General features: G+C 43.7%; 1 protein-coding gene across 1 annotated transcript in view; it reads right to left on the bottom strand.

Moving 5' to 3' along the window:
• The window catches only part of DLG2 (discs large MAGUK scaffold protein 2), a 907,935-nt gene that overhangs the window by 221,818 nt on the left and 666,597 nt on the right, over window positions 1-19,520 (bottom strand). The window contains exons 12-13 of the mRNA XM_081196960.1: window positions 2,629-2,633; window positions 726-862 (exon numbers count right to left, since the gene is read on the bottom strand). Of these exons, the coding sequence (XP_081053086.1) occupies window positions 726-862; window positions 2,629-2,633 (142 nt within the window). The remainder of the gene's footprint in view (window positions 1-725; window positions 863-2,628; window positions 2,634-19,520) is intronic.

Here is a 19,520-nt window from a genome sequence, read left to right as displayed (position 1 = left end):
AATGGGCTACAGCTGCTGTCTGGGTTCAGCAAGGGAGGGAAACACACACACACACAAGTAAATTATATTTATTTATCTTTTATAGGAAGATAAGATGCTGTCAGGCCTGGGAGTATCTGGTTCAACAGGTCAGTGAGTTTCCTTCAAATTAAGAACCAAAATGCAAACATACACACACGCTAGCAATGGACAAATCGGTCAATTTCAATTTCTCATAGTTTCTAGTAGTTCAGTTGTAAATTCAGCTCTAAACATTTGTGCAGAAATTTGTGATTAAAAAAAAAAACCTCATGAAAATTTGTCAGCATTTTTGTGCAAATTTCTGTGTGCACTGTTGCAAGCAGTTTTGATTAATGTACACATTTCTGCAAGCAACTTTCCTTAATAGAAAACATTATTTTCACTAATATGTGTGCTTTTACGGCCACTTTACCCTGAGTAAGTGCATTTTTGAAAAATGCATTTCGGAGTTGTGGAGTACAACTGTGGTTCAGTTCACATACTGGCCTGAGAAGTGTGAATTAGGTGGTTTTTCATTCAAAGGCAAATGGAATCAAATCTATTCCCCATCTCTAAGAAGGAGGGAGCAAAATTATATGGAAGAGGGAAAAGGAGGAAGGCGGATTTAATCGATCTGAACCAGCGAAATCTGTCCAACTCAATCTGAATATGTATTATATTACACCATCCAACTGCACATAAAAGCTTTGGCATCAACTTCTCACCATAAGGAGCCTGTCTCCAACTTGCAACCTCCCGTCCTTCTGCGCCGCGCCTCCATCAATAATTTTAGTAACATAAATACTGTTGTCTCCAGGAATGTGCTGATTCCCCACACCTCCGGCAATGCTGAAACCCAGACCTAGGGAAGAAAATGGAAAAGCTTTCTTCAAAGCAGGCAAAGAACATTTGCTGAGCTAATGTACAGGGGGATCTGGGCATGCGGTCATTGAACGAAAGGTAGGCATGAACAGTCAGGGCTGCCTCGTATTGAGTTAGCTCCACATGGAGTAGAATGCAATAGAAGCAGGTTCTGCAAGCTCCTCTAGTCTTTTTTTTTTTTAAGAAATGTCCTATTCCCCACAAGCAATCACACCAGGCTCAATAAGCTCCTGCTTCATTCACAAGCAGCCAGGTTTCTTACTTGGCACCTGCGTGAAAATGTTCATTTTCTGAAAAGCGATTCCAGTGACAAGGGGAGAGGAGACGTAATAGCAGATTTTGTGGCCCGTAATTTTTATTTCATGGCTATTCTCTTTGGAAAGAAGGGATGTCATAACACACTGGCATGATTAGAGATGGCTGCAATTGGAAATATATTTTAACAGGAAAAAAACCAACCCTGAACTATTTCTGGAGATCTGTGAACATTTTGTAAATTATGGCTTTCTGTAAGAGGAGGGGGGGGGGAATGAAATGAGCTCCAGCTAGCAGGGTGGTTAAAATAAAGCACCATCTCATTCCCTAGGGAAGAAACAGAATTATTTTCATAATCACAGAGAGATTTCTCAAAAATAAAAGTGCACATAGTTTGCCCATTTCTATTTTCAAAGGGTTAGAGCAGTTGTGGGATGTCTTGGCACATCCAGAGAGCTTTCTGACATGGTCCCAGCCCATCCTTGGTCTCCTTCTAACATACTTGCATATAGAACAGGGATAGGCAAACTTGGCCCTCCAGATGTTTTGGGACTACAATACCCATCATCCCTGACCACTGGTCCTGTTAGCTAGGGATCATGGGAGTTGTAGTCCCAAAACATCTGGAGGGCCGAACTTGCCTATGCCTGATATAGAACAACCCTGTGGGCAGAGCCAAGGACACGAGTCCTTCCTACTCACCATACTTTTCCATGTATAAAGGTAAAGGGACCACTGACCATTAGGTCCAGTCGTGGCCGACTCTGGGGTTGCGGCGCTCATCTCACTTTATTGGCCGAGGGAGCCAGCGTACAGCTTCCGGGTCAAGTGGCCAGCATGACTAAGCCACTTCTGGCAAACCAGAGCAGTGCATGGAAACGCCGTTTACCTTCCCGCTGGAGCAGTACCTATTTATCTACTTGCACTTTTGACATGCTTTTGCCACTTTTTTGTTTTCTTTTTATTGAATTTTTCTTCTTTTTTCTTCTTTTTTACACGGTGGGAAGGGGTTTGCTTTTTTCTTTTTCTTTTTACTCTGTTAATTATTTTTATTCTTTGTATTCTCTTTTGATTCTACTTTGTTGGGTTTTTTTTGTAATATATTGAAAACTTTAATAAATATCTTACAAAAAAGCTCAACAACTCTCGGCAATTTCCCCCCATTTTCTGAATTTTGAGTCCCCCAAAATAGGGGGCATCTTATACACGAAAAAAATACGGTAATTGATTGTAGGGAGGTAGCAGCCCCTTGTCCACACTGTGTATGCAAAAGTAAGAGAGAAGGTGGGGTGGAATCTAGGTGTTTTGAACTTCTGAACTTGTGCAACTATATATTGCTATCTTCTTTAGGCCAACACAATGTCTGCATGCATGAGGGTTGAAGGCCTTGCATGATGTGGCTCCAAACATTAAGTAACAACAATAATAGTAACCACAGTAAATATTATTAATATGATTTTTTTTAAAAAAATCTGCCTGTGCCTAGCATACCAAGTCTTTAAAAAAGAAAAGAAAAAATGTTTTCAAAATCTTGATGGAAGAAACAGGGCAGCATAAAAACGGGCATGACCAAGCAACTGCTATCATTATATGTGTGTGTGTGTGTGTGTGTGTGTGTATTTATTTCTTGGAAAACACAAAATCCTGGTGCTACCCATCTGAAATTATGCAGGCCAATTTCCTCTGTAGGGGCTGCCATGCCTCCAAATTTCATGCCCCGTGTGAAAAAACAGAAAACAAGAAAGTTATGCCCCATTCTGGTTTTGCAATGCAAGTCAATGGGATTTCTTGATATTTTTAAATTTCACAGTCCAGATTTTGATCCAGGGCAGGCTGGAATTGGTCCAGTTTGGTCCAGACCAAATCTGATCTGGATTTACAAATCGGGGCCACAAATCAAGGGTCTATGCATAGCCCTACTATTTACCCTGCCCTTTGACAACCAAGTGGTATACGTTACTATAAAATTGAGGTGCTGTTTTTATGTGGAAAATGTTTTGGATTTCACCTTTATCAGGACACACACACACACAAATGCACACAAAAGCGCATACCAATAACAAACTTAGTTGGTCTCTAAGGTGCTACTGGAAGGAATTATTTTATTTTATTTTTTTGTTTCAACTACGGCAGACCAACATGGCTACCTACCTGTAACACACACACACACACACACACACTTCACCCTATAATCTTGACTGTAATTTCTTTTCACTGTTTTTAATATTATATTTTTAAACTGTAGGAACGCACCCCTGGTGAAGGGTGGGTAGGGAATCCAATCAATCAATCAATCAATCAATCAATCAACAATACATTTCAATGATACTAGGGTCAGAACGAACTGTGAAGCAGGGACCCTAAACATTGTGATTGGAGCCAAAACCAATTTAACAATCATAGGAAAGAAACTGTCCAAGGAAGAAATGAATACATGTCCAGGGCATGCTATCTAAACTGAAGTTGACAGGGCGGAATGATAGAGATTGTTCAGCATGAGAAGGAGCCAGCCTCTATATTTCTGCTGAGTGTCATTTATTCCTTCCAAATTGATAACCATAGGAATCAATTTCTGTCCAAAAGGAATGGAGCATCATGACATCCTCATAAGAAGTTGGCAGGCAATATTCCGGCGAGCAAACATTTAACTGATAACGCCAAACCTGTTGACAAAGCTGCAATCTTCTGGGAGGCGACCCCCTAACCTTGAGCGTCTCTTATATGGCACATGCTTTTGAAGGAGCAAAATACCGATCACTCTTTGAGAAACAATAAATAAGTGTGGGACTTCCATGAGTTCCTTTGGAAAGCCGTGAAGCATTCTGCTGATTGGATTAGATGGGCACCTTTTCACTCTTCCTCTATCACTGGGCCTAAATCAACTCTACACACGAAAAATCAATAGCTTCCACCACCTACTGAGTTAAAGGGCAGGAGGGCTCTTGTGTATTAAATTTAAAAAAAAAATAGTTTAGAGAAAAGGTAAGTAAGAAAGAGACATGATAGAAGTTTATATAATTATATGTGGCATGGAGAGAATGGAAAGAGAAAAGTTTTTCTTCCTCTCATAACACTAGAACTAATGGACACCTGGGACTTCCGGGGAGGAAGATAGCAGAGTAGACATCTCTTGTTGACTGTTCATCAACAGAGATAATTATGTGGTGATTAATGATAGACAAGCCATAAATCTTAGTTATCACATTCTCTCTGGGAAGAGAGAGAGAGAACTGGGATTTCTCTCTGATGCTCTGAAAACGTTGCTTTCCATGCTGGGAGATTTAGAGCAGAGGAACTTCAATCGTACCCAAACACCACATAACAGTTCAGAGGGTCAGTCTTTGGGGCATAAGGATGGCAAAACCTCCCTTTCATTGTTTACTTTTGAGACTATTATTTACTTCACTCCTTTCATATATTTTTTTGCTTTTTTATTATTTAGATTAGTTTGTTTTTTTTATTGTACTGCATGATGGAAAAGGTTAAAAAAAAATTATTATGAGCCTGGGGAGAACTCATGAACACCCAATGGATCTGAAGACTGGAAGGTTCAGGACAGATGAAAGAATGTACTTCTTCAAGTTGCATACAATTAAACTGTGGAACTCACTCCCACATGAGGCAGCAATGGCCACCAATCTATACGGCTTGAAAAGAAGTTACCAGAATACCAGTTCAGGAGGGGAGAATGCGCTTGTGCTCAAGGGCCTGCTTGCCAGTTTCCCAGCTATGCTGGGAACTTAAGTGGCTAACCCTGGTTCCCGGCAGATTTTGCTGTAGGATTGCTCCTGTAGTCCTGTCCATTAACTTCAGTGGGTCTGCTCTGAGTAAGACTAGCATTGACCACTGTCCTATGCCTGATCTAGCAGGCTGGTTCTTGTGGGTTGAGCTATGAGAAATGGATCGAAGAACTACGCCAGACATAAGTAACCAAGCATGAAGTTTTAGAACTACTTAATGTCAGGAGCTCGGCCTACACTCGAGTAGGACCCTGGCAGAGACACATGCCCGACTGGCATGTTCTCTCCCTCCTGGTCTTTCGTTCAGGAGCTTCATGCTTACAACCTTTCTTCTCCCCGAACATCACAGCGACCGATGCCAACCGACACCGGCACACTTAGGGATCCGCAGAATTTGTGCATCATGTGTAACAGACCTCAGCAACTCAGCATTTTGGCTAATCTACTTTATTTACATATAAACACACACGGAGCACTGCAACATGGCTCCCTCTCTCTCTAGCATCAGACAGCAAAGAGAAAAAAGACAAAGGACAACAGTCCCACTTCACGGAACACAGTAACACAAACATCCTGTCTCTGTCACTTCCTACTCTGTGGAGTCAAAACATATACCGTCATGTGATAGACAAAAATCCCAAGACTGCAATCATGGAGCAGGAATTCTAACACATAATAATAATAATAATAATAATAATAATAATAATTTATTATTTGTACCCCGCCCATCTGGCTGGGTTTCCCCAGCCACTCTGGGTGGCTTCCACAAAGACCAAAAATACACTAAGAAGTCAGACATTAAAAACTTCCCTGAACAGGGCTGCCTTAAGATGTCTTCTGAATGTCAGGTAGTTGTTTATCTCTTTGACATCTGATGGGAGGGCGTTCCGCAGGGCGGGCACCACTACCGATAAGGCCCTCTGCCTGGTTCCCTGTAGCTTTGCTTCTTGCAATGAGGGAACCGCCATTAAGGAAACAAAACTAAATAAAGTCCTGTGGCATTTGGCTGGCCATGACAAAGGCTGAGTGCTGGCCTAGATAAAACTTTTGTCTGATTAAGGGAAATGTTATACACACAAACACTATTCTCCTACAGAATTTATTCCTCTGCATTTTTCTGCCTCTGTGCTTATACTCTCTGCACTGGAGCATTAGCAGGTAAACTCCAATGGGAAATGAAACAAAATCAAAGTGTAGGAAACTGCAATTTATTCCAGGTCACTAGACCGATGGCAGCTGTCTCTTTTCCTATTAAGTTCACGCTGCATACTCAGTCAAGGGAATGAGGGAATCATTTGCCCTGGAAAGATGAGGAAAAGTGAACCTATATGTCTGCATTTGAAATTTATGGTCACATAAGCCATGCAAAGCAGACATTTAAAGACTTGAGTGAGGTGTATGATTGCATTAGATTAGATTTAAACCTGGTGGATCTTCCTTGTACTGAGGTTCAAACAGAGACAATCCAAGATTTCATCTGGGGTAGTGGTGCTTAGAATGCCAATTTCCCCGCTCCCCAAGACTAGGTTCATTTAAAGTTAGGACTAGTCCTCTTCCACCTGGGATTTGCACTCTGTCACTCCAACAACTCAAATCTGGTTGCCAGTTTGTTTCTGGGCCCAGTTCAAGGTGCTCATGTGGTTTAAAGCTCTAAATGACTCAGACCCCAAATATCTGAAAGACCACCTCCTTCCCTTAGGACTCCCTTGGGTATTAACATTGGCAGATGGGGCCCTCTTGGTTGTTCCATTGCCCTCAGCAGCTGTGTGTGTATCTTCTGTGTGTCAGTCCCTAAGTTGTAGAACTCGCTCCTCAAAGAAGTGAAACTGGTACCTGTGTTATACAGCTTTCAGCGAATGCTGAAGACACGCCTCTTTATCCTGTCTTTCGACAGCTGAATTGCATATTTTTTTTTAGGATATCCCCTAAGTTTTGAGATTGTAAGTTGCTTCAAACCATTTTTAATGTGTTGTAATTGTTGTAACCCACCCTGGGACTTTAGGGTTAAGGGTGGGTGATTAATTAAAAGAGTAACATAACATAAGAAAAGCATGCTGGAACAGGCCAATGACCCATCCAGTAGAAGAAGAGTTTGGATTTGATATCCCGCTTTATCACTACCTGAAGGAGTCTCAAAGCAGCTAACATTCTCCTTTCCCTTTCTCCCCCACAACAAACACTCTGTGAGGTGAGCGGGGCTGAGAGACTTCAAAGAAATGTGACTAGCCCAAGGTCACCCAGCAGCTACATGTGGAGGAGCGGAGACACGAACCCGGTTCACCAGATTACAAGTCTAGCGCTCTTAACCACTACACCACACTAGTCTAGCATCTTGTTCTCACAACAGCCAACCAGGTGCCTGTGGGAAACCTTCAACGAGGACCCCAGCACCAATAACCTCTCTGCTGGCTTCCCATCACTGACACCAAAAAAAGCAGCCGTATCTTAGGGAATATTCTCCCTCTTCCACAAATAGTCATGCAAAGGTGGTGGTGATGACATTTTGCATTATATCCCACTTTTCCATCAAGGAGATCCAAGTGGCATATGTGGTTCTCGGCCTTCTCATTTTATCCTCACACCAATCCTATGAGGTAGGTTAGGCCCCAGGTCACAGAGTATGTTCTGTGGCCGAGAAGAGTTGTGAATCGTGGTCTTCCAGGTCCTAGTCCAACTCTTTAATCACTCTGCCACACTGGAATTCCGCCCACCACAAATCTCACCCAGCTACACTTTCAACGTGTGTTTTACTTAAGCAGGGCCTGCCAAACTCTTGTTTTTGGCAAGGAGGTCTGGTAGAAACCATAGTTGTCACATTTCTATTGCTAGGAGTATCCCGATTTCATCACAGGGCTTGCATATGAAACCCTCCCTCTCTGAATCTGCTGAGCATGCACAATTTTCAGTTTACGCCTCCTTGCTATGTGCACTGGTGCATATATGTAATATTGATGAAAAACAATCAAGAGGGAATTGTGACCCTACTGTATGATGGCTCCAATATTCCTGCATAGAATTATACATGCGGTGAATAAAGTGAACAGAGAGGTTCACATTCTCTCCTTGAACTCAGGGACACCCCATGAAGTTGAATGTTGAAAGATTCAGGACAGAAGGAAGAAAGGACTTCTCCGCATAGCTAAACTCAGATGCTCCAAGTGTCCCTATCTTCCAGGGACACCCTGGATTTACAGAACCTGTCCCGGCTTCTGATTGATCCCGGAATGTCTCACTTTTCCTTAGGACATTCCTATTTTCATCGGAGAATTGTTGGAGGGCAAGGACACGGGTGGTGCTGTGGGTTAAACCACAGAGCCTAGGTAGGACTAGGTAGGACTTGCCAATCCCGCCGGAGCGGTACCTGTTTATCTACTTGCACTTTGTGCTTTTGAACTGCTAGGTTGGCAGGAGCAGGGACATGGGTGGCACTGTGGGTTAAACCACAGAGCCTAGGACTTGCCAATCAGAAGGTCGGTGGTTCGAATCCCCGCGACAGGGTGAGCTCCCGTTGCTCGGTCCTTGCTCCTGCCAACCTAGCAGTTCGAAAGCACGTCAAAGTACAAGTAGATAAATAGGTACCGCTCCAGCGGGAAGGTAAACGGTGTTTCAGTGCGCTGCTCTGGTTCACCAGAAGTGGCTTAGTCATGCTGGCCACATGACCCAGAAGCTGTATGCCGGCTCCCTCGGCCAGTAAAGCGAGATGAGTGTCGTAACCCCAGAGTCATCCGCAACTGGACCTAATGGTCAGGGGTCCCTTTACCTTTTTTAATGCGCTTTTTTAATCAGCGCACATGTGCACCTGTACAGATTGGAAACTTTGAAGTGAGGGGAGCATCAACGCGAATAGAAAACTCCAGCAAACCGTGAGCATGCCAGTACCGAAATTAATTTGAGAAAACTCTCCAAATTAAATTGGGAGGCAGGCAGAGTGTGGAGCACAGTCAACCCTCGGAACAATAACAATGAAATGGAACATGGGACATCTGCTCATCCCTAACTCAGGAGGGAGATCCAACAAACGCCCCACACTCTGTGCAATGCCTTAAATAGAACAGAACGCCACAAGACGACATTCAGGGCTCTACAGGATTGCATTAGTAACGGCATTTGAAAGTGGGCACAGTCTTTCTACATAAAATGAGACGTTTCTAATCAAACCACGCAATGCAGCTAAGCAAAGAATCAGACAATCGCCATGTTCAATTAGTCATGGGTGTCTGCTGCCAAGGGCACCCTGACAAAACAGAAAATGTGCACTTGCATTCTACAGAAAAGTGGGGGGTGGGAGAGAGAATGATTGAAATCTCAAGAGATAGACTGACCATCTCCAAAAAAGAGAAGCCAACCACACTGATTCTTGTAGTGAACAGGCTTTGGGGGGGGGGTTGAGTTGGGGGGGGGGTGTATTTTCAAACTGGGTGTGTGGGAAAAGGTCACTTTACAAAAAGAATGGGGGAAGGAAGGAAGCAGTTGACGCAAGATCTGTTCTTGAAATATGTGTACTGTTTAATGAAGAGCCCAAGATGAGCTCTGAGCCTTAGGGAAAAAACCAGAAGAACATGCTGCTCTGCCTTCTGTTCAGCCAACCAACTTTGCAATGAGTTGATGAAACGAAGGTCTCCTTAGAATGCCTTCACCCACACAGCTAAAATGTGTGTTTTTCCAAAACCATGGTGATTTTCTTCCGGTTGATGATGTGGAAAGCCTGGTCTTTTCCTCCACAGCACAGAAGTCTTTGTGTCTTTTGTCCCGGGGCCCTAGGAAGTTGTCTTGTACCAAGTGGAGGCGCTTTGCTCAAACCTCTTCCATGGTTTCAAACCATGGCAGTGGCAATCCCAACTATCCAACTGAATGGCTCAGTCAATACAGCATGAGACTTTGAATCTCAGGGTTGTGGGTTCAAGACCCACGTTGGACAAAAGATTCCTGCAATGCAGGGGGTTGGACTAGATGACCCTCGTGGTCCCTTCCAACTCTACAATTCTAAGATTACATGGACTTGCTGCTTCTGTGCCCCAGCAGCCGCTGTCCAGGTAAGCAGCGCTGATGCCTGAGTCTGCAGGGTCGACTCTGCCCTTTCACACATGACTCTACTGCCATATATGCTGCCTTGAGCAGCTTGGGGGACAGGTGGGCTAAAATAATAATTAAGTCCCTTCCTAGCCCTAGGACAAGACCTGCCAAGAAAAATAAAGAACTTATTTATGTATGCTACAACAGCGGCAAGAGTCTTGATAGCACAAGGATGGAAGAATGAGGAAATCCCAATGAAAGAACAGTGGCAAGAAAAACTGATGAGTTGTGCAGAACTGGCTAAATTGACATACAAACTGTGGGACAAGAACAACTGTGACTGTGAAGAATGGAAACTTTTTATAAATTATCTAAAAAGAATAAACATACATAAATTTATTGGTTGATAACATGATAGATAGATAACGTAAGGATATGTACAATTTTATAACATGAAGAGAATAATATATGCTGAGAAATCAGAGAGAGGAGCTGAGGCAAATCTCAGGGGGGAGGGATGGTTTGAAGGGTGGGTGGGGGAAAAATAAATATGATATGTTTTGATAGTTGGTATGTTGAAATTGTTAATAAAAATATTTAATAATAATAATAATAATAATAATAATAATAATAATAATAATAATAATAATGTCCCCCTGAAGCATTAGTTCCAGTAGTGATGTATGGAAGTATGGAAGTGAGAGCAGGACCATAAAGAAGGCTGATCGTTGAAGAATTGATGCTTTTGAATTATGGTGCTGGAGGAGACTCTTGAGAGTCCCACGGACTGCAAGAAGATCAAACTTATCCATTCTGAAGGAAAGCAGCAATGAGTGCTCACTGGAAGGACAGATCCTAAAGCTGAGGCTCCAATACTTTGGCCACCTCATGAGAAGAGAAGACTCCCTGGAAAAGACCCTGATGTTGGGAAAAGATGGAGGGCACAAGGAGGCGACAGAGGACGAGATGGTTGGACAGTGTTCTCGAAGCTACCAGCATGAGTTTGACCAAACTGCGGGAGGCAGTGGAGGACAGAAGTGCCTGGCGTGCTCTGGTCCATGGGGTCACGAAGAATCGGACACAACTAAACGACTAAACAACAACAGAAGCATTAGTTCTGGAGAGCTGTTCCCCAATGTAACAGCAGTTGTGTGTGCAATTTGGATGTGATAAAATTTGGGAGACAAATTTGGCTCAGAAGTCTCACCCTTTCCTTATCCGTCTTTTACTTATTCTGACCCTATGCTGGAAGCAACACACAAATCAAAATATCCGTATCAGGAGTGACTGCCCGCTCTTCTGATTACCCAGATTCCCAGCTGGCACTGGAAGGAACTAAAGCTACTCTGACGGGCATCACTCTTCCTGCCAGGCTTATCTCCTGTCAAACCATGCTCATAAGAGCAGCTTTAAGTTCTAGGCAAGGGTGCCAACTGGATGCAACAGAGCCAAGAGATAAGCACGAAGTGACATGAAGACAACATTTGTTCGTTTGCTTGTACTAAATTGGAAACCTGCAGAGCTATGGAATTCCTGGGGAAGATGTTGGGCATGCATTCCTTAGCGTTTTCAGGTCTTATTGTGATATCTTTTCCACACCGGAGCATATAGGAAAGTGACATCTCCACTGTTGCAAAAGCTCGTTAATGATGCCTGTTGCATTCAAGGCCGGGTGCAATTGGCCCCTTAAAATTCTGCTCCCTGGTTGGTGGAAGAGAAATGCGAGGGGGACCCTTTGGCAGAATTTCTCCAGAGGGAGGGGAATTTCTCCAAGTGCGACACCCCAGAAGAGCCTTCCTGGATTAGGCCAAGGCGCTGCCATTACATGCGACTATAGCCACATTCACACCATACATTTAAAGCATTATGATACCACTTTAAACAGTCGTGGCTTCTCCTAAAAAGCTCATTGGGAAGAGGAATTGATTGTGAAAACCACTCTGAGAACTGCAGCTGTGGAGAGGAATTCCTAATAACTCTCAGCACCCTTAACAAACTACAGCTCTCATAATTCCCACAATATGCTTGCTATATGCTGCCTCCATTTCTCTAAATACAAAACACTGGGGATAAACACTTGCGCAATGGAAGGCTATTACCTTCATGCTCTTCTCGTAGGCTTCCCAGTGGTATTTGGTTGGCCACTGTAGAAAACAAGAGGCTGGATTATTTAGGCTTTTGTTCTGATTGAGCAGGGGTCTTTATATGTACCCTTGACTCCTTAGATTCTTGAACAGGACTCCGATTACTGGTTTGCTTGGACTACGTCCCGGGCTCTGACCCCACTGGGACATGACTGGATCACGCAGACATGTTCATCGCTTCTTTTTTTGGCAACTCAGATGCAATTCACTCATTCATGCCGTCCCTTGATGTATATGACCTTTGTCACACAGGGTGTACTGCCCATATAAGCAGAGATGTGCACACACGCCAAGATTTGACTTATATCTATATTAAAAAAAACCAAAAAACACACTGATCCATTTCAGAGCTACTCTTTGCAATCTATGGACTTGGTTCCTTAGCTGTTCTTCATAAAGCAAGATTCTGCGTTTCCCCTTCTACTTTAATGAGGAGATTAAGCCTGCCAAATTGTAGACAAATACCGGTAGGTCCAGAGATTTCTTGTGTAGGACATAAAAAGCATTCATTTTCTTCCATTATCCCTTATGAAGTGGGGTTTTAAAACCCAAATTAAACATTTGGCTGGGAGAGAGAGACATTTGCAGGCTGGCTGTCCTCTCTCCTTACTGCCAGGCTGCCCCCCCCCCCAAACACACACTTTCTGACAACTCCAGATCACTCTGGGCAGCATTGATATGGGGCTGCTTCACTCTGTTCTGCCCAAATCTAAAGTTGGCCATTATGGTTTGCTTTCTGGGATTCAGCTGGAACCAGTAATTGATGCCACAAATGGGCCATTCAGATGTTGCTAATGGGTCGCTGGCAACTTTGTTGTGTTTTTTTAAAAAAGAAACTTAAGGGATTTTCTGCAGAAATTTTGATTAAATTCAGCCAGGGGGATTCCGGCTGGCATTTTGATGCCAAAGTCATGTGCGGATGCTACGCACTTGCCTGCATGAGCAGCACTGATCCCACAACAAATGCCCATCTGGAAGCACCCACAGAGACAAGGCAACTTATCTCCTATTTGCAGCGACAGAAACCAATGAGCTAAGATGAAACCGATGAGAACCCCGAAGGTTCCCTCTCTCCAGTTCTATTTTTGGCACAAACGTGACCTTTTCCCTTGTTCTTCATGCTTCAGAAAGCAAGAGCCCTGCCTGCAGGCGAGACAACAATTGACACATGTGGCCCAGACAGTATAAACTGGCAGGGGTAGGGAGCAAGCAGAGAAGGGATGAGCTGACTAGAGCCCAGGAGCTGGAAGCCAACTGGCAGGCTGGAGAGCTTCTGGGAACCGACGGGGTCCACCGTGCATGGCAAGCTCTGTGCAATCTCATTTATGAAAAAGGGCTTTGGGCAAATCCAAAACACAGAAAGCATCGCCATCAGGAGCCCTAACAAAAGGAAGGACAACTAGGAAAGGATTAGGTTGGCGGGAACTTCTCCATCGAGATTTCCCAGAGCCTTCAGGGCTTCTGCTTCTGGTATCTGCAGCCAGCTTATAAGCCGATCCTGTGTTTTACACACCATCTAATACAAAAAACGGGCTCTCTTTTGAGAAGCTTCAGAAATGGCACACTGCTCATGTCATTGCTGTCTGCTGAATTTGATCTCCTTTTATAAATCTTCATGATGGACTTGCTTCAAGTGTCACAGCGCAATGAGTTCTGCCGTGAGCTGTTGAGTACACCCCCTCTCTTCTGTTCCCTTTCCCTGCCCTCACTTCCTGTTGCATTTGGCTCCTCTTTTATCTTACTTCTCATGGGCATAAGGTTGGGCACTGTGAGAAAAGGGTGGGCCTTTGGAATGAATCAGCAGCACTCTTCTTAAAGGTAAAGGGACCCCTGACCATTAGGTCCATTCGTGACCGACTCTGGGGTTGTGGCGCTCATCTCGCTTTATTGGCCGAGGGAGCCGGCGTACAGCTTCTGGGTCATGTAGCTAGCATGACTAAGCCGCTTCTGGCGAACCAGAGCAGCGCACGGAAATGCCGTTTACCTTCCCACCAGAGCGGTACCTATTTATCTACTTGCACTTGATGTGCTTTCGAACTGCTAGGTTGGCAGGAGCTGGGACCGAGCAACGGGAGCTCACTCCGTCGTGGGGATTCGAACCGCCGACCTTCTGATCAGCAAGTCCTAGGCTCTGTGGTTTAACCCACAGCGCCACCCGCGTCCCAGGACTCTTCTTACATTCTCCCAATTGCAATGGCCACCAGAGATCAACAAAACAACAACAACCACAAAACGATGAGCACTCTTCACATGCTTCTGTCATGCAGAGGGCAGGCACAGTGAAAAGGACTGCAGGGCCAGGCCCTCCCCCCAAGTCAAATTGCTCCTCCTGCCCTTGTGATGCTCAGCATAAATTCTGCAACAGGGAGCAGGGCTGGCTCACAACATTTTGTGTCTGACATGAAGGACAAGATGGCGCCCTTCCCCAAGGCACATTCAGAAACAAACTGGACTGGTAGTTGAATCTTATTCCAAAACTGGTGAAGGGGAGTGCTTTTTTTGAGCCGAAGCATGCTGGCACATTTCAGGTGGGTGCCATTGCAGGCTGGTGCTCCCACCACCCACTTCTTGCCTTTATGTACTTCTGAGAAGCCCAAAACAATCGTTTCCAAGTCAATTTGGGTGGCCAAATTCTGTGCGACTTTTAGTTCCCTAAAACTTAGGGAACAAGCTGTACTACCAAAATGACTAAGGTTTTAAATGACAATTTTAGTGATCAAGATTTAATATATATTTTTAACTGCCGCTATATCTGAATTGTCTCCATTACTCCATTATACCCAATTGCAATTCCCGTTGTGTTTTATGATTTTCCTGATATTGTAAGTGAGCCGGAACTGGTCTGTGACCGTAAGAATAAAATTCATTCCGAGTTGAAACAGAAGCTGGCTGGCGTGTCGGAATCTACACTCTGTTTTTACACCTATGACTCCACCGAGCTCCTAGCCACGATTGGTCAAGCTATGGGGTGGGGCCAATTCACTTTTTCCTTTCTTCAACCCATCTCCTGATAGCAGTGATGGCCTCTAAGCTTTTCAGCCAGGCCACTACCATTGCACACACCTGTTTGTGAGAGGACCCTTCCCAGCTGCCCTAGCCACCTGCCTGAATCTAGGAGAATGAGGGAGGTGGGGGACGCATTTATTTGACCTGCGCCGAAACCAGGGGTGACCCCCAAACCAGCTAGGGAGACAGCTTGGCATAATTTTTAGCACCTCTGCGGGTGGTGAATGCAGCTGTTGTCAAACTGGCATCTGTTCAGGGCTGCCCCGAGTTGCCCAGTGACTTAAGTTAACAACTTCATGGTGAATTCCGGCACCTATTTTTCTTGGAAAAAAGGAATGGAAGAACTGCACTTGAGGGCAGCAGAGGGTTCTGGGCACTCATAGCTCTTGTCACTCCCCAACTTCCAGTATCTGCCGCTGAGGCAGCTGTCTCACTTTGCCTTATCATGGGGCTGGTTCTGCCTGGGAGCAACACACTCCCGCAGCATGAAGCTCCAGGGTGGGGTCCGAAGAAAACAAAACTTTTCAAAAGTTTTTATCTGCTGCAATAGGACCTCATTTTATTGATTTTGCCATTTTTAAGGGTTTTTTTTCTGGGGGGAGGCATAAATATTTGGAAGCAATGACATGGGGCGGAAACTTTCTAAAACGGCAGATTTTGATTGTCACACACAGGAAGAACAAGGATATAGTTTGACTGCCTCACATGTGTTTTTTAAATCACTTAATGTGTCAACATGAATAGGAGTTATTAATATTGCAGTTGTTGTATAAGGGATTATTATTTTGACCGGAATGTAATTGAAATTAAAAAGATTTTGGAACGCAGAAATAATGAAAATCATCAAACCATCAATTCTAGCATTTGGGGGTGCACCTAAATTATATAATTTGGTATTTGAACGATTGGTATTAGTAATTGTGTTATAATTTGGTATTGTTATAATGAAGCTATGATTGGACTGTAATTGAAAACTAATAAAATTATTATAAAAAACAGCAAATTTTGCACTGCTTTATTTTTCCTCTTTACATTTTTTTTGATCCATTTTATAAGTTCATGAGCAGGATTGCTAACTGTAAATGTGACATTTGGCAAGCTTGACCGTTTCAAAGATTTTAGCTTTCTTTATTAAATGCAAGTAAAACAAACATGCAAAAGTAAACCACTCTCAAAGGCATGAGAACATTTCCCAAAGCAATGTATTTTAGAAAAGGAAACTTTTCCAGAAAAGCAACAACACACCCCTGCTTCTAAGCTGCTGGGAGCGCCAATGATTCCAATGATTCCCTGTATTCTTTTCAGCGCTTGCTTAAAATATTTTTGTTCAGGCAAGCAAGCCTATCCAGACACGCTGGTGTTGATTTGCTTTAATACCTGTTTAGTTTTCTGCTGGTTTTAATTGTTTTTAATTACTTGTTTTTATAGATAATGTTTATTACTTCAGGGAAGTTTTTAATGTATGATATTTTAGTGTTTTTTTGGTTTCTATGGAAGCCGCCCAGAGTGGCTGGGGAAACCCAGCCAGATGGGCGGGGTACAAATAATAAATTATTATTATTATTATTAGAAGTTTTGTTATCATCTGGTGGTATATTATTTTTGTTAAAAATAAATAAAAGCAACTGGAGAGTGCAATACGATGGATCCCCCAATCAGTGCTTTTTTCCCTTAAAAAATGTTTAGGGGTACTCTGATTCCGCCTGAGACTCAGGAAACCCATGACAGAAAATGAGGCCGCCATTGGGGGTAACAATGACGATTCACTGTGCTAGAGAAGAAACTAAAAATCTAATTTTTTTAAGTTTCTTCTCCCGCTAGATTCACAAAATGTTTAGGTGTATGTGTACCCCTGCGTCCTCCCAGAAAAACAGCACTGCCCCCAATAATGTATACATTTCTATTTTTAGACTCTCTTTCTGAGGGCAAGAGGCAGGGAACAGTTGAGGAGCAAAGCAAAATCCCACACAGGATACACCTTCAAAATGTGCACTACAGAGGAACCAACAATTACTTCCCATGCCTGAGTAAGTTTAATAAATAATAATAGCAACCATACAAAATCCAGTCAGACAGGAAAGTCTCGACTGACTCTAGCAAACCCTAATGGTGGGAAAGACACCAGGAAGTTTCCGAAATAATAGCTTAAAAATTAAAAAGACAAGCAATGCATTTTTTTATTAAAAAATCACACCATACAAATCTCAAACTATAATATTAGATGGGGAGCCCCTGACCTGCAGGCTACACAAAGCCTGTGGTGTCGGTAAACAATGGCACCTCCACCGCTTTGGGCAGTGGAGACCAACAGTGCACAATCCCACCCTTTTTTCTTCCTCTCAGGTAGACCAGGTGAGGTGCCACTGTTGCAAGGAACTCTGTTGAGCTTTGGGATGGTCCTGAGAGTTCACACTGCCCACAACACAGCCTTCCCTTCTGGCTTAATTGACAGCAGAGGTTACAAGCCACCATTTGAAATTTCCCACGATGCCCTTGAGTGCCCAATGGACCACCACCCCCAGGGCATTGTGGGAAATGTATAAGGGTGTCTCGCAGTCTCCCGGGCTCCTAGCGTAAGGAATGATAAGAGATGGTGCCAACATCCGTGGGCCCTGATGGGGCTTTGGGACAACTTGCTTGTCATTTTAATGCAGCACCAGCAGGAAATGGATCACGGCATTTTACACTAGAGGGAGCCTTCACATAACATCAAATCCACTTTTCAGCCAACTGCAGTGGTGAAATGGAAATCCTACGTCAACAGCAAAATTCAGGTGCTAATGCAGATGTGTGTGAGCGAATCTCGTATCCAGAATGCATGAATGATCAAATCAATATTTGAAACACCAAGCAGTTACAAACAACAGCTGGTTATAAAAGCATATAATGTCTGTCTGTCTGTCCATCTCTCTCTCTCTCTCTCTCTCTCTCTCTCTCTCTCTCTCTCTCTCACACACACACACACACACACACACACACTTAGTAAAGCAGAAGTGTTTCAGGCACCACAACTAAAAATGAAATCTTCACAAGGATCTTGACACCAGAGTGCCAGCATTTAATTTCTTTTTTCCCCTGCAAGGTAACACCAAGCTAAATTATTTCCTGCTGCTTTATCAAAAGCTAAACGAATATGCTAACTTTAGTTCTTTCCACATCCATCTTCCTCAGAAACTGAGAATTGTGTCAAATACCTGCTTAAATATCCAGCCCTGCTCTAATATGGGGTTGCATCCGACACTGAACTGCTGATTCAAAACAAAACATTGCCAAGAGGCATCACAAGCTACTTGCTTTCTGCTTCATAAAGCAACACCACCCAAAGTCCTGACATCATCATGTTTTGCACTTCCCAACTCCCACTAGCCAATGGTGTGGAACAAGGAATAGGAAGTGCAGAGCACGCGGATGTCAGTCGGAACACAGAGGGAGTGAGGCTAAATACAATTTGAAGAAAACCAACCAACTCCGATTGGCAGTGGTGCTTTCAAATGGGCACAATGTGCAGGTCAGCCCATGGCGAGCTGTTGGGAGTCCGGCTATGCAGCGGCGGGTTACCAAATAAGCACCACTTTTTAGGGATCAAATTTTTTAGGGATCAAAATAATATTGATTTGATCTTGATCATGATTTGGTTGGTTTTATAACATCAATAATTGCTTTGTTCCGTGTTCCGTTTGTTCCGTGTAATAAAATTGGCTTGTTAGAATGGTTGGTCGGTAAACTCAAAAACGTATTAGGAGATAATTTGCAAGGAGCCCCCATGAGATTTTGACTGCCTAGGGGCTTCCACAGGGTTTAATCCGGCACTGAGGCTGTGAGACCTACATCCATGGGAAAGGTACAACTCTGCATGTGCAGAGGGAGGCATCAGTATCTAATCGTGGCTTATCACGGTTCATAAACCAACATTAAACCAGAGTTTCCTGGTTCAGGTGTAATGGAAAACTGAGGTTTAGGGCTAATCCAGACTTCATTTTGAGATGAATTTCTAGGTCCAGGTCCAGACTTTAAAGCTCCATGTCTGAAAATGTTCTCTTTTTTTGGTCCTGGTGCTTTTCTCGGTCCAACCTGCACTTTACAGCTGATTTGGAGACAACGGCAATTGGGATTTTTTTTATATTTTTTTGCAGATTGCCATTTGCTCTGATTCAGCAGTAAATTGTGGGTTTTCCCAGGGAATGTACCAGGGCAAACAAAACAAAACAGAACAGAACAAGACAACCTTGCTCATACACTGAACTTTAAAGAACAGGCCTGCGTCTGGAAAGCACAACGCAAAAGGAAGTCTGGATGAGTGAGCCCTCAGTGCAGGATCTCTGCACTGAAGGTGGTACACAAGGAAAGACGTGATAAAGATGGAGCAGTGTGCAGCCATGGTGCTCACCCACCACATCGCAAACCATCACAAACATCGCAGTGCAACCACAGTTTGATCTGGCCAAAGGACAGCTTCCTGTGCAGTGGCGTAGCGTGGGTT

Source organism: Podarcis bocagei, assembly GCF_964188305.1.
Source record: "Podarcis bocagei genome assembly, chromosome: 6".
In the NCBI taxonomy this organism is placed as follows: domain Eukaryota; kingdom Metazoa; phylum Chordata; class Lepidosauria; order Squamata; family Lacertidae; genus Podarcis; species Podarcis bocagei.
The sequence above is the reverse complement of the archived record's forward strand: the minus strand, read 5'-3'. Positions and strand labels throughout refer to the sequence as shown.